At 45.5% G+C, this 22,767-nt stretch overlaps 1 protein-coding gene across 1 annotated transcript; it reads left to right on the top strand.

Annotated features, from left to right (window-relative positions):
* The first annotated feature begins 2,080 nt into the window (after nt 1-2,080).
* On the top strand, nt 2,081-19,272 carry LOC102817517 (chromosome unknown open reading frame, human CXorf38). The gene is made up of 6 exons (XM_006864295.1): nt 2,081-2,296; nt 2,457-2,591; nt 9,199-9,318; nt 11,471-11,620; nt 11,915-12,094; nt 19,126-19,272. Exons 1-6 carry the CDS (start codon nt 2,081-2,083, stop codon nt 19,270-19,272), a joined length of 948 nt encoding a protein of 315 aa, XP_006864357.1.
* The last annotated feature ends 3,495 nt before the right edge of the window (nt 19,273-22,767 follow it).

The following is a 22,767-nucleotide window of genomic DNA, read 5'->3' on the forward strand; positions in this document are numbered from 1 at the left end:
CTCCTGGACTGTAAGATCAACCACTCCCCCCATTTTACTACAAAACCTCTACCTTTACAGTTGCGACAATCGCAGTCAGTCATGATGACAATTACTCACTGTTGAATCATAAGAGTCTTATCCCCATCTCCTTTCACACACCAGCCCCATCTAGATAGGATGAAAACCATTCAGTGGAGATTCTACCTTCCACACACACACACACACACACACACACACACTGAAACTAAACTCCCTCCTGAAAACTTGTAAGCCAGTCACTTTGTGCCTTTATGTTGTTGTTAAGTGCCATTGAATCGGTTCTGACCCATCATGACCCTGTATAGGGTTTCCAAGGAGCAGCTGGTGAGCTTGAACCGCCGACCTTGCAGTTCAAATGGCTTTGCAGTCTGGAAATTAACCCACAGCACCACATCAGGACTCTATAGTCCCCCCATTTTACGAAGTTAATATGTTAGTTGCCCATCCCTATCAACCCTGTGTACAGAGAGGATGAGATTGATCCTTGCTGTGAAGATTCCTTCCCTTGTGGTTGGCAAGAAAATTTCATTATCTTTTAATTTTATTTTTTCCACATAGTTTTGGAAGTCTCCTTGTATAGTACTTGTTCACAGTTTTCTTTAAATTGCCCCAACTTCCAAGTGGCCAGCAACTTGTTAAAATACCTTACCTAGGAATATAACTTACTGATTATATTTAGGTCTGGTAGCATAGTGGTTTATGAGTCAGGCTGCTGATCTCAAGGTCAGCAGTTCGAAACTACCAGCCATTCCATGGGAGAAAGATGAGGCGTTCTGCTCTTGGAAGCCCTATACAGGGTCACTGTGAGTCGGAATCAACTCCACCACACGGCACACAGCCACCACCACCAAAATAATAGCTAGTATTTACTGAGTGCTTATTAAGCCAGGCACTGCACTATGTATTTCAATTCCCACAGCAATCCTATGAGCTTGGTATTAATAGTCTCCCTTTACAGATGAGTAAACTGAGACTCAGAGAAGTGAAGTAAATGCTTAAAATCAAGTAGAGTCTTCAACAGATTTATTTAAGGTCAAAACAAAGCTAGGAAGCTCTGAGTCCAGCACTAGTGTTGTTAACCATTGTGCAGCTCTCCTGTGAACCTAGTTGGGGATGGCAAGTCCTCTAGACTCTTCTCTCAGAGCCTTTTGACTGTACATGCTTACATGTTTCCAAACACAAGAGGCTCACTCACTAAATAAACAGTTAAAGTTGAGATGAGCTCTTGACCGCTGGAGTTGACAATCCATTTGTTGGCCTATTACCTTTTGGTACTTATTTGGAACTTACCTCAAACTTGACACCATCTTCTAAGACACGAAGCACTTACAACCTGAGAATAAAATAATTATCATCTAACTTACTCCACATGGAGTCCTGGTGTGGCGCTGCATGATAATGCGCTGAACTGTAAGGCCAGTTTGAGCTCCAAGCTTGGCGGTTCAAACCAGTCACTCCTTGAAAACCCTATACAGGGTTGCTATGAGTTAGAACTGACTTGACGGCCCTTAACAAGAACACAATAGCAACTTGCTCCATGCCTCTGGGCCATAGTGAAAAAGACTTACCTGACCTGGAACTGTCCAGTTAAAGTTTTTGAGCTTTGTGTTCTCCCGGCACGCCGCCCACATGATAGGTACGTGGTACAGTCAGCCTGTGGTAACGTTTCACAAAGTGCCCCGATTTTATACAGGTAATCGGGGTTTAGAAACCAGCTAAGTCCCTAGAAAAAATAGCCCGAACGTCTGGAGTGTTGAATTGGGGGCTGATTTGCGGACAGACAAGAGCATAAGCTTTTCAGAGGCTACCTTGGCACTTAAATGACAGTTGTCACCAAAGACTAGGAGCTGGCTGACTTGCCCAGGAAGCCAAGGCGCCCCGCCCGTGTGACTAGCATACACTGCTAAACTCTGCTCACAGCGACACCCGCATCCACGTGGCCACCCGTAGGGACAGCCTCTGGGCGGGGCTGCGCCGCCGCAGAAACAGCGCTCCCAGGCCCCCGCGCCTGCGCACTGCTGCCCGCCCAGCCCCTTAGTTTCCGGTACCCGAATGGGCCATGGTGCTGTTGGAGCTGGCCGTGCGCCTTAACTGTGTTGAATACAAGAATTGGGTGAAGGCGGGCCACTGCCTGCTGCTGCTGCGTGGCTGCCTGCAAGGCTTTGTCGGCCGTGAGGTGCTCGCTTTCCACCGCGGCCTGCTCGCCTCCGCCCCTGCTCTGGGGCCGCGCGCCGCCTGCTGTGGCGGCTTGCGGTGCAGCCCGCGCGCCCGCCAGGTGAGCTCCAGGTTTGGGATCTTCACACCCCCTTCCCTGCCCCTAGCAGTTTCTGGGTCCCTCCGCGGGGCGGGACTGCACGCGACTTCCGAGGCGCAGAGACCCCAGACGCTGCCCAGCGCTGGCTCTCAGGCGCATCCCTCACCGCCATCCCCTGTAGTTCCAGCCTCAGTGTCAGGTGTGTGCCGAGTGGAAAAGGGAGATTTTGAGCCATCACACCAACAGGAATGGAGACGTCCACTGGGGAAACTGCCGGCCGGAACGCTGGCCCCTCGACGCTTGGGAGGTAGCCAAGGTAAGCACCTATGACGGGGAGGGGAGGAGAAGGCGGTGAGTAGTCTCGTGCCCACGAGACCGGGTGGGGGAGGGGAGGGGCGGAGTCTGTGAGCTCGCGCGGAAGCTGGGGCCTCACCCAGAGGAGCCTGCCAAAGGAAACGGCAGGGTTTTATTTGATTCACAAAGTTTTTGAAAATTTTTGCATCTGAAACATCTAGGTGGTTCGGGGCTGGTATAGTTGATCCAACGCACTGTTGGGTTTTACCTGCAGACATTTGAGTCTCCTATCCCTGGTGGTCCCCAGGGGTTTGTTGTTAAGTGCAGTTGAGTCCTTTCGCCGCCTATGGAGGGATTCCGAGGAGCAGCAGATGCGTTTGCATCACCAACATTGTGGTTCAAACCTACAGCGCCACACAGAGAAATCCTATACAGCGTCACTATGAATTGGAACGGACTCGACAGCACACAACAATAGCAACAACCATCCCAGCCTAGAGCTCTGTGTGAACCACAAGGTCAGGGGTTCGAGCCTACCACCTACTCATGAAAGAAAGATGAGGCTTTCTGCTCCCCAAAACGATTTGTAGCCTTGGAAACCCTATTCAGGGTTGCTCAGCACACCATAACCACCACCACCCCTGCCGGGGAAGGTGCAGGAAGGGTTTCATCCAGAGATGCTGGGCGATGACAGCACAGGCTGAAAGGGCGAAAAACTGCAGCTGTTTGAGAAGCTCAGTAGATCCTTTTGGCTGGCACATAAGGTGCCATTAGGATGGCTGAGGAAGACAGGGGCATTAGAGCTAAAACAGGAAGGATCTTAAGTCCTGGTGTGGTCCTGTAGGATACGCACTGGAACTGCTAACCACAAAGTCAGCAGTTCAAACTCCTTTTGGAAAGCCTTTGCAGGGTTGCTTTGACCCAAAATTGACTCGAAGGCCACTTAACAAGTGTCCAACTAAGGAATGATCAAGGGAGGGGCTAGGAGACTTAACAGTTGTGTGTTCAGGTGCAAATGAGCTCCCGTGGTGCAGTCCACAAATCACAAGGCCAGCAGTTCAAGCTCACCAGCTGCTCCAAGGTTACCCCCACTGTTGTTAAGTGCTGTCAGTGATTCCGTTTCCATCGAGGAAGCAGAAACTGCGTCTTTCTCTCCCACAGAGCGGCTGTCGGCCTGCAGACCTTGTGATTCGCAGCCTAATGCTTGTTGTATTGCACCACCACGCACATGCCTGCCCCCATAGAGTCTTAAAAATGGTTCTGTTTTGTCTCATCAGTCACTATGAGTTGGAATTGAGCCATTGTCAGTGGATTTGTGCTTTAGTTCTGGTTCAGATGTGATTTACTTAGCTGAGCCTAAGTTTTTAACTTTATGGTGTTTCGTAAAAGCCCAGCCAGAGGTGGCTTCCTCACACAAAGACCCTTTGGGGAGTCAGTCTACATGTGGGTTAGTAGCAGATGTGGGCTCAGCACCTGGGAAGCTGGCAACCAGAGTCCTGGCATCTGGAGATCCTGGCCTGTAAATGACCACACAACCCCATCCCCATTTTCATTGCGGCCACAGGGTTGTCATTGTTGTACTTTTTAAGGGCAAAGAGAAAAAACGTGAAGAAACAAAACTATATTCTTTACATTGCCCATCCCTCACCTGTTTGGTCTCCATTGCTGCTCTTGTACCCTCAGAATCCTTTTGAAGCCTGTGCCACCTGCTTATGCTACCCTTTCCCCCTCCTCATTGTGTCACCTGCAGACCTACTTTTCCCCAGTATTTACGTTCCCTCCCCAGTCCCATCCTTTCGGTTGTTGGTCTCCTTAACTCTTGAATACTCTGGTCCACTTCACCTCAGCCTCCTTGCTTGTTCACAGAAAGTCTCTTCCTTTGGTACATTCATTCAAACACTCCCTGCCCCCATACTATTTCAACCACTGTTTTCTCAGTGCCCAGCAGCCTCTGTCCTCCTGGTTTCACTGGGTTCGTTAGCTTATTCACATTCCACAGTCATCATTAAAACCAGTCCCTCCTCGCAGTTGCTTCTCTCCTTTCTGAACGTGCCTGGTCCAACCCTGATGACATCGATGTCTGCTTCGGCTCCTGGGCGAAGTCTCACAAAGGAGCTGACTGGTTTCACTTGCAGTTCTGGATCAAGATCCCTTGCAGTCAGGCCATGTGTCTCTCTTGCAGGCTCCCTTCCTAATTCCTCCACGCTTGCTTGTGTTTCATGGATTGATGGGTGCCCCAAACACATACTTCCTCATCTTTTCACCAAACCTTCTTGTTATGGTGAGAAAAGTATCTCCTCTCATCGGCCTGTTCCTCCAGTGGTGTGTGGGAGTCTTCAGTGAGCCACTCTTCCTCTTGCCTGATTTATTTCTATCACCATGCAAATAGCTTTAGTATTGTCTGGATTTATGGTTTTTGAAGTAAGGATTAAACAGAATTAACTCAGTAGTCCCACTCCTAGGAGACCTATTTGTTGTAAGTGCTGTTGAGTTTGTTCCAATTCATAGCAACCCTGTATAGGCTTTAACTCTTTAGGGATCAGAAAGCCTCATTGTTCTCCCATGGAGCAGCTGGTGGGCTTGAATTGCAGACCTTGCAGTTTGCAATCCCAGTGCTTATCGTATGGAGCCAGCACATTCCTCCTAGGCCTGTAAGCCCTGCAAAACCCAAACCCACTGCCGTCAATTCAGTTCCGACTCAGCAGCCTTTGGGGACAGAGTCAAACTTTGTGATAGCTAATGATAGGGTTTCTGAGGATGTAAAATTTTTATCTTTCTCCCTCAGAGTGGCTGGTGGATTTGAATCGCAGACTTTTCTGTTAGGAGCCCAATGCTTAAGCCACTGTGTCTGCAGAGCAAGAATCCTAGGTGTATTGCTGCTATTGTTAAGCGTTGTCAAGTAGGTTCCAACTCATCGTGAACCCTGTATTGGGTTTCTGAGGAGTGGCTGGTGACTTTGCACTGCCATCCTTGCAGTTAGCAGGCCAGTGCTTATCCTACAGTGTCATGCAAAGACTCTTCCTAGACATAGACTTGAGAAATTATAACGTGTACACACAAAAAGATAACAACTCAAATATCCATCAGCTGATAAGCAAACCGATGTAACCATACAATGGAGTGTTATTCAGTCATAGAAGGGAAAGAACTACTGAGACAAGCTGCAGCGGGGATGAACTTTGACAATATTACATGATGTGAAAGAAGCCGAACACAAAAGGCTACATATTATTTGGTTCTATTTACATGAATGTCCAGAAAAGACAAATCCATAGAGACAGAAAGTAACTCAGTGGTTGTCAGTGGTGGGGTGGATGGGAGGGCGGGGTGTGTGATAGGTAAAGGGTATAGGGTCTTTTTCGAGGTGATGTAATGTTCCAAATTGACTCTGGTGATATTGCACACTCTGCAAATACACCAAAACCCACTGGGTTGTGTACTTCAGATGTATAGATTGTGTGGTGTGTGAATCATCTCTTAGTAAAGTTAGAGAAGAATACTTGGAAAATGAAGGGAAGAAAGGAAAGAAAATCCTCCTTTGGTCCATCCCTCAAGCCCTGGTGGGGCAATCGGTCCAGTGTTGGGCTGCTAATCTCAAGGTCAGTGGTTCAAACCCATCAGCCACTCTGTAGGAGAAAGATTGACAGCCTCAGAAGCCATAAGGAGCAGTCTCCACTGCCCTGTAGGGTTGCTATGAGTCGGAATCGACCCAGTGGCAGTGGGTAGTGAGCAGGCCCCTCCCTCCAGCTCTCTCTCCATTTCTCTGGCCACCTTGTACACATCCTCAGCACAGCTTCTCTCTCTTCCTCTGCTCCCATTGGCTCTTCCTCCCACCCGTCTTCTAGTCTACCCCTCCATTGCATCTACTCTTGTTTGGTTACACATAGCCTGAAGTTCTCTGGCGTCGTCTCTCTCCTGTCAGAGACTCTCAGCACTGTTGTTGGCCACTCTTCCTCTGGAAACCCTCCTGGCCTTGAGACCTCATTCTCTCCTGGTTGGTCTCCTATCTTCCTGGCTTCTCCTCCTCCTAGTCTCCTTCCAGCCACCCTTCTGGTGCCTGACCCCTCTCTCCAAACACCTGCCTCCTCTTCTTGGTGATATTACCCAGGCCTAAGGACTTACCTAAGGAGCTCTGGTAACGTAGTGGTTATGAATGGGGCTGCGAACCTCAAGGTCAGCAGTTCGAAACTACCTGCTGTTCCGCGGGAGAAAGATGAGGCTTTCTGCTCCCGTAAGGATTTACAGCCTCGGAAACCCTGTACAGGGCCGCTGTGAGTCAGAACTGACTCCATGGCACTTCACCACCACCACCAAGGACTTACCTGCTATCTTTATGCTGTGGGCTCCCAGATTTGTTACCCTAGCCCTAACCTCTCTTCTGAGCACTTCCTTACCTCCAGTTTATTTCTAAGACAGGACTGTCATCTTCCCCCACTCCCAAGCCTGCCCTACTCCCCACCACCAACTACTAGAATCTCTCTTGTAGCATCTGCCCTGTCATTTGCACCTGTGTCTCGGTGCCTCTGCTCTCACCCTCTGTTGCTGATGCTGCACTGGGTCCCTCCATCAGTTGTCCACCTGCGTGGTCTTTAAATGAGAATGAGATCGTTTTATTCCCTTGCCTAAAATCCCTCAGCTGCCTTCCTGGTGTCCTTATAGTGAACAAACTCCTTGGCAGAGCTCTTGAGGCCCAATAAACTCAGGCCCCCATTTGTTTCTCCAACCTAATTTCCTGCAATTCAAGAGGCAGTAGTGTGTGCTGAAGGAACCCTGGTGGTGCAGTGGTTCAAAGCGCTCAGCTGCTCATTGAAAGGTCAGCAGTTCAAACTCACCAGTGAGAGAAAGATGTGGCAGTCTGCTCCAGTAAAGATTGCTGCCTTAAAAACCCTATGGGGTAGTTCTGTTTTGCCCTATGTGGTTGCTATGAGTCACAATCAACTAGAAGACAACAGGTTTGGTTTAGTGTGTGGTGAGGTAATAATGTATGTTTCTAACCATTGTGTGTTCAAATGAAACAGAGTCACTAACCAATTTTAAGAAAATATTTTCACTGACAGCAGGCCTCCCCTGTTGCTTTTGAATTTTTGAAGATTTAGACTTTGTAACCAACTCTACGGTACATAACAACAACAACCTGGATGAGGCAGGTTTATATTGGTGAGAAACTGCCAGCCAGGACATGGCGCGAAACTAAGGCAGCCAAGGCTCCTCTGGCTTTGCAGTTTCTTTCTGCACTTTCATTGTATTATTTTGCCTGTTAACATTTATAGTAGATGGCTTTCAGAAGCTTTGACATAGCAAGGCTGTAATGACTACCATATGTTTTGATAGGGACCTTTCCTTATATGCAAAATTCTTCTTAATTACCGGAAGTTCCGGTGCCCATTTCCACGACTAGCAGGGGTGGAGGTGGGGGGTTGCCTACCACAGCCTTTTCTGATACCATGGTGAACAGCACCAAAGAAGGCATTGTAGTTCCTAGCCTACTGGAATTTATCCATTTTTTAGGAAATCATTGTTTTAGAGTTCTTACTGTGAGCAATTTTTCATAGGTCATATAGCTGGTCCTTTTGGCAAGAATGTACTCTTGAGATGCTTAAATTAATAAAGTGGGTGCATCCAGACATAAATTTGGGGATGTTTCAGTGAGGACATAGGCCTGAGCCTTGCACAGATACCGCTTTTGAAGTTCATGCCATAAAGCCCTACTAAAGGCAAGATTGTGCTACAATGAGGCCCTTCTCAGTTATCAGCATGTGCCAACGAACGATTGTTTTGTGAAAATTGGCGTTATGCTACAATGGAGGGTGATCACATCAGATCATGAAATGTAGGATGACTACACCTTTACATGACTACCAAATTACGTCATCACATAACTGCCAAAGCACTGAGAATCATGGCCCAGCAAGTTGACACACAGCCATTGTACCCAGTGTTACTCTCACCTTGCATTTCAGTGTTCATTACTACCTGCCATATGTCGTTATGTGCACAGTAGTTGGGTAGTAGATTTTTTACTCTCGTTTTAAATGTGAAATGCTGGGCGATGAGATCATTGATAAATGAGGAGTAGTTTAGTCTTTTGGACCCTCGATTCCATCTGTAACTGTGATCCTATTCACCTGCCTCATCAGCACAATGATTGCCGGCATTTATTGCCATATTGATTGGCCCATGCCAGGCCCTGTGCAGGTGTTTTGCCTGCATTTGCTCATTGAATTCTCACAACATCCTTTGCAGTGAGGACAGCTGCCCCCAGCTTACTGATGAGAAGTAGAGGATAAATAATAGCTTGCCCATGATCATGCAGCTCAGCAGACTCCAAGCCCATTCTGGCTATTTTTAAATTCTCTTGAAGAACTCAGCCACTGAAACATGAGAGGGACAGGGCGAGTGCTTTCTACCCATGCTTCCTGCTTGTACACTGGTAAGACAGGACAGAAAGAAAAATCAGTTCCGGGAGGCCTTCATCACGTGTCTGTTTATGACACGAGACAACTAGAACAACCCTTTGGGTATTCCCTTGAGCCAAGGCATCTTGGTCATCATTGGAGGCATCTGCAAATAATATTTGCCCTCGCAGCTTCTAGAGATTTAAGAGCCCCTTGTGCTTGCCCACACTCCAGGCCTTCATGCCCCGAGGACTGGCAGACAAAAGAGGGCCGGAGGAATGTGATGCAGTCGCTCTTCTAAGTCTCATCAACTCCTGCGACCACTTCACAGTTGATCGAAAGAAAGTCACAGAGGTAAGAGCTGCCGGATGTAAAACCGTCTAATGAGAGTCAGTCGCTGGGGAGTGTGCGTGGTTAACACTCAGCCACTCACCAAAAGGTTGGTGGTTCCAGGCCACCCAGAGGTGCCTTGGAAGAAAGGCCTGGCGATCTACATGGTCTGTGGTCTTTTCACAGCCATGAAAAACGTTACGGAGCACAGTTCAACTCACACACACACACACACACACACACACACACGAGGTCGCTGTGAGTCGGATTGATTTGACAGTAACTGTTTTTTTGTTTGTTTTTAAGTGGACCAGTTAGCTAGGGATTGAAGATCAGCAGCAGACATACGCTTTGTTGTGCTAAGCCAGCCTTACAAAAATAGTACATAGTGTCCCTTCCAAACATAGATGTGTGCAGGCAGTTAAAATTCTGGCTGTTGTATTTGCCACGAAAATGTGGGTGCCTCCTGTTCTCAGTTCCCTGTTCTGCTATAAACAGAAGCCAGGGTAATTGAATCCTGCCCTTCTGAATGTTTTTGGGTAACTAGTAATAAGAGCAAATTAACACAGAACTGAAGAAAAGATAAACACTAATGGATAAACAGTGTCAGAGTAGACCACTGTGCATGTCAGATTTTCTCTAACTGCTGGAGATTCTGTTTCACCAGAGACTAGGTCTTGCATGATTATTACTCTACAGATCATTTTTTTTTAAGTGGTGTCTAGTACAGCTGGATTGTTTTAGCTGCTAACCTAAAGGTCGGTTCTGCAGGAGAAAGATGTGGCAGTCTGCTTCTTTAAAGATGACAGCCTTGGAAAACCCTATGGGTGCGACATGCCTACTCTGTCCTGCAGCACTGCTGTGCGTCAGAATTGACTCAGTAGAAACAAGTTTGGATTTTCGCTTGTCAGCCACCAGAAGGACTGTGAATCTTTTCTGACATCAGCAGATGCAAAGAGCTATCACAGTACTTGATCAACCCCTTTGGTATCTTTTAACTAAGAACGTTGAGGTCTTCATCTGAGGCATATGTTAATATATGATTATATGTTGTTGTTGTTGTTATGTGCCGTGGCATCGGTTCCGACTCATAGCGACCCTGTACAGGGTTTCCGAGGCTGTAAATCTTTACGGGAGCAGAAAGCCTCATCTTTCTCCCGCGGAACAGCTGGTAGTTTCGAACTGCTGACCTTGCGGTTCACAGTCTGATTCGATTATATAGTACCATTTTAAATTTTGGCAGAAGTTGATTTTCTTTTCATTGTAATTTCTGCATCAAAAGCCTCTTTTGACCTAACTTTCTGGAGACAGTATTTTTGTATTACTGCTCTTTGACAAGTTGTTTTAGATAAAGTTGTTGAAGTTATATGTGAATGATAGCTGGCTGGTCACAAGATCTCAAAGGCTAAAGATAGTCATGGGTGTGTTTGTGGTCCTAATCCTGATTGAATTACCCAAGTAGCAGAAGTTTGGACATTGCTATCCTTAACAGCACCCAGGTGGGCATCCCAAGAGCTTCTGGATTGTTCAGGAATCTGCATCAGAGGCTTAGGAAGGGGAGAGATGTTGTACCTCTGTTGTCCAGTTGCCATCATTTTATTCCCGAAATCCTGTGGCCAAAATCTGGCTTATAAAATACAGCAATAATATCTTGTTTCATCTGTCCTTCCCATTTTTTTTTTTTATAATTTTGAATTTGTTATAAAAATATGAATTGTCAGCTACTCTTGAAAAAATCAGGAGATCTGACTACACTGGGTTCATACAGCTTCCATGGCAACAAGCCGAGTGAGTAACAGCTGTCCCTTTAGATAGGGTAAGGACACACTCCAATTTTCCCAATCCCGCCTCTCCTTATTGTCTCTCTTGAAGAGCCCTTGAAGGCATTTCAACTCACACTCCAAGGAATACTTCTTTTCTTGGTGCATGTGTCCCCAGAACAGATTGAAGTTAAATATGGATATGACTTGGGGGCTGGAATCCTTAAGCCACAGTACAGGTACGCCAGATCATACATATGTTCCCAAGAAAGTTCTGGTCTTTCTCCTCTGGGGACCACAATTGTGGCTTTTGTAGTTAACATAGCCTTTCTGAAATGTCTCTATGGAACCACAAAATTGCAGTCTATACCATTGTTTGACTTTAAAGCCTTTTTATCTTTTTTGTCTTTCTATAGGTGATTAAGTGTCGGAATGAGATCATGCACTCTTCAGAGATGAAAGTATCTTCTGTGTGGCTTCAAGATTTTCAGATGAAGATTCAAAATTTTCTGAATGAATTCAAGAATATCCCAGAGATTGTGGCAGTGTATTCCAGAATCGAACAGGTGAAAATTGTATTTAACGGTTGTGACATTTGGAACTGAAGGGAGAAAAAAGCCACAGTGACGCATTTCGAATTGAAGTTTAATAGATTGAAATGAAAATTTATGGGATACGTAGGAGAAAGTATGTGCCCACCTTGTTGATAGAAAATCTAGAGTTGTGCTGGCCTGCAACGCAGTCACAGGAGGGTATTACGTGGATCTGCTTAATGATGTTTCTTTGCAGATTCTTAGAATAATGCACTGGAATATTGTTTTCATTAAATCAGTTCATATAATTGTTTGATCATCCGACAGCTTCTGACATCTGACTGGGCTGTTCATATCCCTGAGGAAGATCAGCGAGATGGGTTTGAATGTGAAGCAGGAGTTTACCTGAGTGAGAGCCAAGTAAATGAGATTGAAATGGAATTACTAAAGGAAAAGCTTCAAGAGATTTATCTTCAAGCAGAAGAGCAAGAGGTGTTGTCTGAAGAGGTAAAAAAAAAAAGTATTGCATCCTCTGGCCAGGCAGGAAGAGTAGTTCATTTGGACATAGAGTCAATTATTATGATTCTGATCTCTAAGTCACATCATTGCCAGAAGTAACTGTTCTTTACACAGTAATAGTACATTTTCACAAATACATACATTTGTGTGCCTACTACGAGAGGAATTGAAAGCTAATGTACTTTTCCCACTACTTTTTGAAGCCCCTCTGTGTGTATCCTGAAGTGGAAACCCAGTAAGGGCTAACCCAGTTCTGAACAAAGTCTGGGTCAAGGGGGTTGTAGAAAAGGCATTGCTGTGACGACGGTGCTGTTGAGCTGAGACTTGCAAAATCAAATGAGTTTGGCCAAGGAAGAAGGGTGCTCTGCCGAAGGGCCTGGGGAACGACAAACCAAGCATAGGAAATATGGTCAGGTATGAGGGTGGTAGTAAAATAGCCATATTTTGAAAGACATATGCCATGCCAAATGTCTTAGATTTCAAAAACTCCATCGGGTAAAGAAGAAAGAGTGAGGTGATCAGACATGGCTTTTAGAAAGTTAACTCTTACCGGAGGTGGTGGTTAGACTGAATTAGATCAAGGAAGCATGAGGGTGGGAAGAAAAAAGGTCTGAACTGGATGCAATGGAGGTGGGGCCAGATTCTGGAATTTATTCCAGGCAAAGCACATGGATGTTAGTGGTGGGTTAGGTTACCTGGGATGTGGAATGGGCTGAGGGGGGCTGGTAAAAGGAGAGGGTGGTTCAAAGATCATCAAGGTGTCAAGCTTAGAATAAGGAAAGCTAATGAAAGTCTTGAGTCCTGGTAGGGAGAACAGAAAGAATGAATCCCTTCGGTATATACAAGGTAGGAAAGATACAGTAGTGGAATTGTAAGGCTCAGAAATAACGTAGCACTGGCTGGATTCAAATTCTAAGTCACCAAGAAACTTTGGAAAAATTATTTCGCCTCTCCGGTCCTCCTTGTCTTAGGGCTGTCATTTTGCGGATTACCTCACTGAATACAGGAAAAGTCTTTAATAAAAAATGTGTATGCCATTCACAAAGTACACTCCTTACTGGTATATACGTGGGGACTTCAAAAGTTTGTGGGAAAATTCCATGACCTTTAATCCCATTTTTCCATGAACTTTATTGACTCCCACTTTTATGCCTATATAAGTATTCTGATCTTCCAGTGCCTATTCAGCTTGGTGAACTCCTTGAGCACACAGACTGGGGACGCCTTGTTTTGGGGTACACTTGCTCTGGTACACCGTAGACATTTAAAACAACCAGTAAGAGTGTGGGCTGTTTGTAAGCTTCCAGTTTCTAAAGCCATGTGTCCCATCTTGCTCTATTTGAAAATGACAGAAGCATTCCCTGTTTCTTTTCTGTTGCCTCTTTCAGAACAGAGTAGAGCAAGAGAAGACAACTCTGGGGTCAGTCAGGCTCATGGCCTCAGCTCCTCAAGGAGTTCTCTCTTCTTACTTGAGGGAATGACAAGTCTTTTCCTGTTGATGTGATAAAATGCAAACTGTATCAGTAGCAATATAATGAAGCCAGGCATCTATATAGTTGAGAGCTGGTAGGAAGCCTAGCAATCATCTGATCACACCCGTGCTTCTTTACATCCCAGAGGTAGTGGTCTCAAGAAGCAGGCCCTGACAGTGCAAGGCCATGTGGCTGGATCTGAGGCTGGCCTGGAGATCTTACCCCTCTGGTCCTGAGCCTTCTTGCAGGTGGTGTGCAGATTCTGTAACACAGAGGAGCTGGCAAGTATATGTCCTGAACCCTAATCATCTCTGTTTTACAGAGAGGAAACAGAGGTTAATTGGCCTGTCTTCTGGGTCACCAGGTCTCTGGATGAAGTTGATAAACTCTCATTTTTTAAGCTTTCTGTTCGGCAGACCATGGCATTTCTCTTAATATTTCATGTAAGTTAGGATTGATTGGCATGTCTCTCCAAGAAGTTAAAGGTTGCCATTCTACGATCTGTGGACCTTGATTTTTTTTGAAAGTTCAATGCCATATGTAATCTGTGTACTTTAGGGTTCGTCTCCAAAGGCAGAGACTTTGATAAGACCAAATTTCAGTGAATTTATAATGTCATCAATTATAGGACATGCCATTAGTTCAGTGACTTCCAATAAGGTAGAGGGGTGGGGCTTTGTCCATTAATTATAAGACAGTCACCGGTAAGGTACTTTCTTATATGGGATGTTAAAATATGGGAGTAAACGTGCACCTAGGAATCAAGAAATACAGTGATTGTATTACAGCTACAGGTTTGTGTGTGTGTGAATGTTCAACAAGGTCTACTTCTGTTTTTTTATGAAAACAGTTGGGGTTGAAAACAGAGTTATTGGACTTGATATGGTATGTCCGTTCCAGGAAACACACCGCAGAGCAAGGGAATGGTATACTGTAAGACCCCCACCCCCACCCCGGGGAAGGCCAAGGAGAGCATGCCAGAGTTCAGCTCATCCATTCTATTCTTTTCTGTTAGTTTGATGAGCCTTAACGGTGTAGACAAGGAGCTCTGGTAGTGTAGTGGTTACGAATTGGGCTGCGAACCACAAGGTCAGCAGTTCGAAACTACCAGCGGTTCCACGGGAGAAAGATGAGGCTATCTGCTCCCGTAAAGATTTACAGCCTCAGAAACCCTGTTCAGGGTCTCTATGGGTCAGAACTGACTCGACGACACTTAACAACAACAACGGTGTAGACAATTATCATACATATATATGTATAGATTCTGCAGTACAACTGTGCTTGCAAAATGCTTTCCGCTGTGGAGCCAAATGGGACCATTGCTCGGGCACCCAGGGACACCATGGAGGGTGCATCTGCTGGATGCCACCTGCAACCAAACTATCTTGCAGCCCTTGGTGTTCTGTTAGGATCTTGGGGTTTTAATCTTCAGCTGAAAAACATTGAGGGTAGTAACTGCATTAAAAAAACTGAAATAATTTGCACATTATTTAAAATCAGTACTGGTTTTCTTAAATCCTGGTGAGGGGAACCCCTTTCACAGAGACCCATGGGGAAGTACAGTGAGGACACAGAATGACACTTTATCTGTTATGACCTAGAAATCATTATTGAGTGCCCACTATGTGCTAGACACAGTTCTAGAAGCTTAGAGTACATCAGTGATGGAACCAGAAAAAGCTCCCTGCAGGGGGAGACAGACATTAAACAATAAATGTAGTAATTAGATTATGTGGGTAGAAGGAGGAGAACTACAATTAGAGCGGAGCAGGGAGGTGGGGGGTATCAAGAGTGGCGGTGATGACTCAGTGTGTAAAAAACTATTCAAACCAAATCTCCAGGCCCAGTAGCAGAGGATGCTAGATTCTAGCAGATAACATTCCAGAGAAGTCCGCCTTGAAGAACAAGACTCATCCCAGAGCTGGTGTCTCCTCCTCTGGGCTAAAGCTAAAACTTAAACAGCTGCAGTAGACATTTTTGTTAGATAAAGAGCTGTAATTGAATGAGATTTGTTTGTTCCTTTCATAGATCAAAATACCCCTGTCCTTGGAAATGGAATGTGTAGATGTGACTGCTAGCTTTTGCAAAACATATGTAAGCTCTGTGTTTAGCCAGATGCATTGGTAGCAGACATTTTAGGGTATGTGGAAACTATCTGTGTCCCACTGCCTGTAAGTGATTCAGATTTTCTCTGCGTCTTCTCTTGGTGTGGCTGCAATGACTTTGGTTGTACCTGGCACCACCCTGCATCTGGGTCAGAGCAGAGTGCAGACGAGTAGCAGGTTGCTGTAGGGTGGTCAGTACCTTGAAGAAGGGAACATTGGCCCTTGGTATATCTGGAGGAGAGGAGTGCTGTAGGATAAGCACAGGACTGCTCTCTAAAAGGCCAGTGGTTCAAACCTGCCAGCTGCTCCTTGGCAACCCTATACATGGCCGCTATGAGTCAGAACTGACTCAGAGGTACTTAACGACAATATCTGGGGGAAGAACATTCAGACAGGGGAGAGCAAGCCGAGCAGAGAGCAGTAGGGCCAGAGCAGAGTTAGGGAAAGTACTGGACCCTGAGGTCAGGGAGGAAGGCGCTGAGTCATATTGGGCTTAGTGAGCCATTGGAAGAACTCCCCTGCTCCTATGTAGTGAGAGCCTTTGCTGAGCTCTGGGCAGAAGAATGATAAAGGAGCACAAACTGCTGTGTTGAGGCTGCCTGGGTGGTAGATGTGGGAAGGGCTAAGACAGAAGCAGAGAGCAGCTGCGGTACTCCAGGTAGACAGGATGGTGAGTCGGAACCGGGTACTGGGTAGAGGTGTGGTAAGAAGGTGGGTAAAGAAAAACCAAATTCACTGCCAACAAGTTGATTCTGGCTCATAGCAACCCTATATAGGATTTCAAGACTAAATCTTTCCAGCAGCTGGTGGATTTCAATTGCAGACTGCCATTTGCAGCCCATTGCTTAACCCACAGTACCACCAGAGCAGCTTATATGAGAGAAAAAGAGGCATCAAAGACAATGCTGAGAGTTTTGGCTTAATTGACAGGAAGACTGGAGTTGCCAAGCACCTCAGGCTAGAACAGTGGCTGGTACAGGGTAGATTTCTCAGTAAATATTTATTAAAGGAAGGGAACAGAAGGAAAGCAGAAGGGTACTAGATACATTGCTAAATGCTGTTAGTAGATTATTTCTAATCCTCACCCCTTGTTTGTAGAAAGGTAAAATTTCTGCCTAAGGTCATCACCAAAGTTTAGCTAACAATAGGACCTCAATACCCAAGCCTGTCTTGCTGCATTCTGTTGCTTTTATTCTAATGTTTTCAATTGTTACCATCTACTTCCTCCTTCCCCTTGATGTGTGTGTGTGTAAATGGGAACAAGTCTTTTCCATTCTTCATAATAGTTGAAAGAAAGAAAGGTATCCACTGATCTACCAGCCAGGAGCACCTCTTTCCTTTTTTTTTTTAAGACTTTTTATTATGAATTGGATGAAGGTTTACAGAGCAAATCTGTTTTCCATTTAACAATTCAGATACATTTTGTTTCATCTCCTTGATTGCAATCCCCACAATGGAACATCACCAATTTCCACTTCTCCTTGTGTCTTCCGCCTCCATTCCTCCCAGGAGCACCAGAGTAAATGCTTATACTACTGATGTTCTAAGTTGTGGCCTTTAAGGAACACTCTTCTTGGAGAAGATTCAAAAAGGGAAGTGAGGTGGATGATGAGGGAGGAGCAGTGCTTTTTATACCTGGCCTTCAGCAAAGGCAAAGAAAATGAGTGGAACATAGCAAGTCAAGTCAGTCTTACCGCAGTCCAGGAAAGCGTATTTGGTCTGGCCAATGGAGACTCCGAGTTGCTGGTTCAGGGCAGCCCTAGGCTGGTCAGGCAGGGGCCCGAAGAAGGAGAAATGCTGCAGAGCCCACTACTCCAGTTCTGGTCAGGTCTGGGGGGCCGCCAAGAGGGACAGGAGCAGACAGCACAAGGATCTCCCAAGAGGGGTGGATCCTTTGGGATCCTTTGTCTCTGTCAGTGTCTAGTAGTGGCCAGCAGTCCTTGGTGTTCTTGGGCTTGTCATGTCCCTGTGTGTGTGTGTGTGTGTGTGTGTGTGTGTGCTTTTTGTAAGACTCTTCTTAGGAATGTGTCCTCATTAGCATAACAAAAGAACACTCCTATTCCCAAACAAGGTGCCAGGGTTAGCACTTCAAAGAAACAGGAGTGTCTGCCAGCATTAAAGCTGCATTCCCTTTCTAATAACAGATCCTACAAATGGACTTGTCATTTGTGCAAAATGACACATGTACCAGGTCAGTTACTGCAGCCTAATTGTCTCAGCAAAAGGTTGGAAATAATAATGTGTTAAAAATCGGAAACAACCACAACCAAACACCGAATGGGGCTGTTCTTTATGTTTTGATTAAAGATCTTTAGGATCTAAGCAAGTGGGACAATAGCGTCTCCATTTGTGTGGGTGTTTGTTTTTTTAAGAGTGAGGCCTGTGGTGTGGCACTGTAGGTTAATACACTGGACCGCACAGTCGGTTTGAACCACAAGGTCGGTGGTTCAAACTCTCCAGCCACTCCTTGGAAACCCTATACAGGGTTGCTGTGAGTCGGAACCAACCAACTTAACAACACTAACAACAACAATACATAATACACATGTTCACACATAAAAATGCATAGGCTTTCTGGGAGCAACCCAAACTGTTCATCATGGTTGTTTCTGGGGAGAAAGCGCTACGCTACTAGGGACAGGAAGAGGAATCGTTATCTCACACTCTGGTGTTTTCATTTTGTATCATGTACAAGAGGACTTCAAAAAGTTAATGAAAAACAATCCATTCTCTTTTCTTTCCATATTTCCATGAAGCACCCTTGTATATTTATTACCTTTATATATATATATGCACACAGAGTCCTGGTGTGGCGCTGTGGGTTAATGCGCTGGACTGCAGTGTCGCTTTGAACTGCAAGGTCAGCAGTTTAAGCTCACCAGCCACTCCTCGGAAACCCTATTCAAGGTTGCTAAGGACGTAACAGCACTTAACAACAATATATATTCATATTTTTTATATGTATTTTTTAAAAGCATAAAATGAAGCCCTTTTACATGAGTTGTTATGAGTTGTTAATTGTCGACTCATAGTGACTCTGTACAGGGTTTCTGAGGAGCAGCTGGTGGGATTGAACTGCTGACCTTGTGGTTCACAGTCCAGGACTCCTGGTGTGGCACTGTAGGATAAGCACTGAATCGCAAGGTCAGTGGTTCAAACTCACCAGCTGTTCCTCAGAAACCCTACACAGGTTCACTGAGTCAGAAACGACTCGATGGCACTTAACAACAACAACAAATATGAATTTAAGAAGACAAGCAAATGCCGCACTGTATGGTCCCAGAAGTAGTACTATTTTGAATGGAGAGCACTTTGTTTTAAAGGATTGTTTAAACTCTTTGAATCCTTTGAGCAGGAGCCAGTCTTGGAGCTAGTTCTTTGTGGAATTGCAATCTTCTAGAAAATGACCTCAGCTAAACATTGCATGGTTTCCTTCTGGCAGACCTCAATAAGACTGGAATTGGTGAAAGAATTTCTGAGAAACAATGAGGATCTTAGAAATGGTCTTACAGAAGAGATGCAGAAGCTAGCCAATCTCAGTCTCCAGCCACAGAAACTAGTCTTGGGAGCCTTCGGGGGAGACTCGTGAAGAGAGAGCCCGAGGTAAGTTTAGGCGTATAAGGACGGAATTGTCTTATCTCTCTGGGGTATCTGCTCTCTTATATGAGCACACAGCTTTGTCTAATTCGAGGTTCCTTATGCCCTTGTGGTTTGAAAGAAAGGACACTGAGCTGTGTGATGTTTCCAGTGAATGGTTCTTACATTTGTAGAGTAATTCAACATAACAAATTCCCTGTCAACTTTGTTTAGGCCAGTACACCTAAACTCATTGGTCTCATCTTAAGTGAATCAGCTTTATAACATGGGAAAAATGCATTTCAGCCCTACAGTGTAATTGACCAGTGATGCCTAGCTCTTAAGGGGTCCTAGTTGCACGGTGGTTAAAACACTCAGCTGCTGACCAAAAGATCATCAGTCAGTGGTACAAACCCAGCAGCCTACTCAGTGGAAGAAAGATTAAGTAGTGTGCTTCTGTCAAGATTACAGCTTCAGAAACGCTGTGGCGCGGTTCCGCTCTGTCCTGTAGGATCGCTATGAGTCAGAATCGACTCGGCAGCAGTGGGTTGGGTTAGGTTGGGTTTTGGTTTTGCCTCACTCTTAGCTGTGGCATGAATAGCAACTGGTTCATTCTGTAGGGAAGGGTTAAAATAAGTAACTGTCTTTTGTATTTTACTGTATTTCCCCATGAAGAAAATAAAAGTCTTCTTTCATTTTAGGTTGCCCTTTGATAAAAATCAGACGTGTTCTGTGACAGCCAGCACAGTTTCCATGTCAGCCACCCTTTCCTGTGCCTGAGGAAAAACACCTGAGAGTATACTACATGAACCGTCTTCCCTGGACTTGTCTTTGTCGCTTTGAAAGTTGCTTTTCTTTTGTAATATTCACAAACTTACGAGTTGTACATACCGATAAGATATTGGATGCTCTTGGGCCAAAACTTGCTACTACCCAGATAAATTTTTTCCTTTTTTATTGTGGTAAATGTGTATGAGGAGCTCTGGTGGCACAGTGGCCAAGCGCTCGGCTTGATAACTAAAAGGTTGGCACTTTGACCCTACTAGCTGCTCTACAGGAGACAGATGTGGCAGTCTGCTTCCGTCAAGATTATATGGGCAGTTCTCTCTGTCCTGTAGGGTTGCTGAGGCAGGATCAACTCCATAGCAATGAGTTTGGGGTTCGGTTTGATCAATTTGTATGTAATAAAACATTTGCCATTTCTTATGTGTACAGTTCAGTGGCATAAAAGATGAGGGTTTTTTTCTGGTTCTAAGCTGCTTACCATTAGTCAAGGCTGCGTTTGGCCAGTCTTATGTCGCAGCAGAGCAGCCCTGCCCCCATTCTACTGCATCTGTGTGCACCGTTCTTTGGAAGAGATGCCCACCGAGGCGCACATGGGAGGAGGCTGACTGGTTCAGTAGATACAGCACATCTGTTCTGCAGTGCACAGCTGTTGGAAAGAATGTGGCAGTGCTGAATGCAGTGATAGGGAATGATTTGTAAGACACACCCGCTGCCATTGAGTCCATGGTGACTCATAGTGACCCTCTAGGACACCTTACTGGTGTTTTTATGGGAGCAGGCAACTTCTTTCTCCTCTGGAGGTGGGCTTAAACCACTGATCTCGCAGTTAGCAGCCCAACATGTAGCCTACTGCGCCACCAGAGCACCTTTCTATAAGACATGTTGTTGCTGTTAAATGCTGTCAAGTCGGTTCTCACCCATAGTAACCCTTTATAGGGTTTCTGAGGAGTGGCTGGTTTGTTTGAACCAACGACTTTGGGGTTCAAACCAACTTTGTGGTTGAGCATTTATCCTACAGTGCCACACCAGGACTCCCTTGCAAGACATAGGAAGTAAAAAAACAATGTTTAACAATGCATAACATGCTAATAATACCAAATGTGAGGTTTTTACAACAGGCAATCATGTATTTTGAATGTTTTTTCATTAAAATTTGTATTTCAAAATAATAGAGATGTAAACAATGAAATTCAAACTTGCATGACTTAGATGTCACAGTTCCTAGACTACTTTGTAGCCTCCACTCTCTTGGGGGTCAGCCCCAGCCCCTGGGATACTTGCGCTGTGTCCACAAGGTCATGAAAAGCAAGCAGCCCAGTAGGAAGGTTCCCTTCCACATAGGGCTGTCTTTGCTTCATCTTGGACTTCTTTGTCTCCAGCCAGCAATGTAATTTGCTCTCTGTCTTTCCCTGGCACACAGTAGATTGGGGGGGTGGGGGGGTGGGGGCGGGTGTCATTACCAGGGTGCTCAGAGAACCTGTGGTGGAAGACATTACATATTAAACTTAGTATAAAACACCTGAATGCTGAGAAATAACAAGAAAATGTCTGGGAAAATAACTGCCAGTTCAGAAGCTGTGGGCTTCATAGAGCAGTGATAGAGATCTGTAGACAGTTTAAGTTAAATTGTCAAGGTCAGAAGAGGTTTTTTGACATTTGCCTTTTGGGAGATTAGGAAATAATTATTAGCCCTACTTGTCACGGATTGTATTGTGTTCCTCCCAAAATATTTTGTCAGCTTGGCAGGGCCATGGTTCTCAGTGGTTTGACAGTTAAGTAATTGCACAGGGTTTCCAAGGCTGTGAATCTTTACAGGAGCAGAATGCCTCATCTTTCTCCCACGGAACCACTGGTAGTTTCTAAACCACTACGCTACAGAGCCCCTGCAATACCCTTAATCCCATCACAACCCTAATCTAATCTGTGTGAGATTCCCAGGGGTGTGGCCTGCGACATCCCTTATTTTACAAGAGAGAAGAGGACTTCAGCAGACTAGCAAGCTCAGCAGATGTGCTACACAGACCCTTCATAAGGGAGATATGCTTATCCTTAGTGCCTTCCAGTTCCGACTCAGCAACCCTGTATACGATAGGGTTTCTGAGGAGCAACTGGTGAGCTTGTAGTTCAAACCAACCTTGTCCAGTGTTTATCCTATAAGCATCACATCAGGACTCCATAGCAACCCTGGTATAAGGTTTCCAAGGAGCAGCTGGTGGGTTTGAGCCACCAACCCTGTGGTTAGTGTTGTTGCTAAGTGCCGTCGACTCGATTCTGACCCACAGCGACCCTGTATAGGGTTTCCGAGGAGCAGCTGGTGAGCTTGAACTGCTGCCCTTGCAGTTCAAATGGCTTTGCAGTCTGGCGCATTAACCCACAGCACCACGCCAGGACTCCCTGTGCCTGTGGTTAGTAATCCAGTGCTTATCCTACAGCACCGCATCAGATGAAACAGACACATAACCCTGGAACCTGAACTTCAGATGTAAGGTTAGAGAATACTTAACTGGAAGGAGAAGCTGAGAAGCCGGGTACAGTAGATTGTACTGGCTGGCCAGATGTGGTATGGCTATCTTGAACTTTTCTGAGCAGCTTTGGTGACAGAGATGGCCCAGCAGAGCAGATTCACATGGGTGATAGAAAAGTGGGATTCCTTCTTTTTCCCCACACTCCCTGGTGACTAGAAGTGTGGCTGACCCCCAACCTCATCCACCCCCAGCTCAAA

This window comes from Chrysochloris asiatica, unplaced genomic scaffold (assembly GCF_000296735.1).
Source record: "Chrysochloris asiatica unplaced genomic scaffold, ChrAsi1.0 scaffold00062, whole genome shotgun sequence".
In the NCBI taxonomy this organism is placed as follows: domain Eukaryota; kingdom Metazoa; phylum Chordata; class Mammalia; order Afrosoricida; family Chrysochloridae; genus Chrysochloris; species Chrysochloris asiatica.

Coding starts and splice junctions, on each gene's coding strand:
- LOC102817517 (XM_006864295.1), top strand. CDS start 2,081: ATGGTGCTGTTGGAGCTGGCCGTGCGCCTTAACTGTGTTGAATACAAG. Junction 2,297..2,456: donor GCAGCCCGCGCGCCCGCCAG/GTGAGCTCCAGG, acceptor CATCCCCTGTAG/TTCCAGCCTCAGTGTCAGGT. Junction 11,621..11,914: donor TGTATTCCAGAATCGAACAG/GTGAAAATTGTA, acceptor ATCATCCGACAG/CTTCTGACATCTGACTGGGC.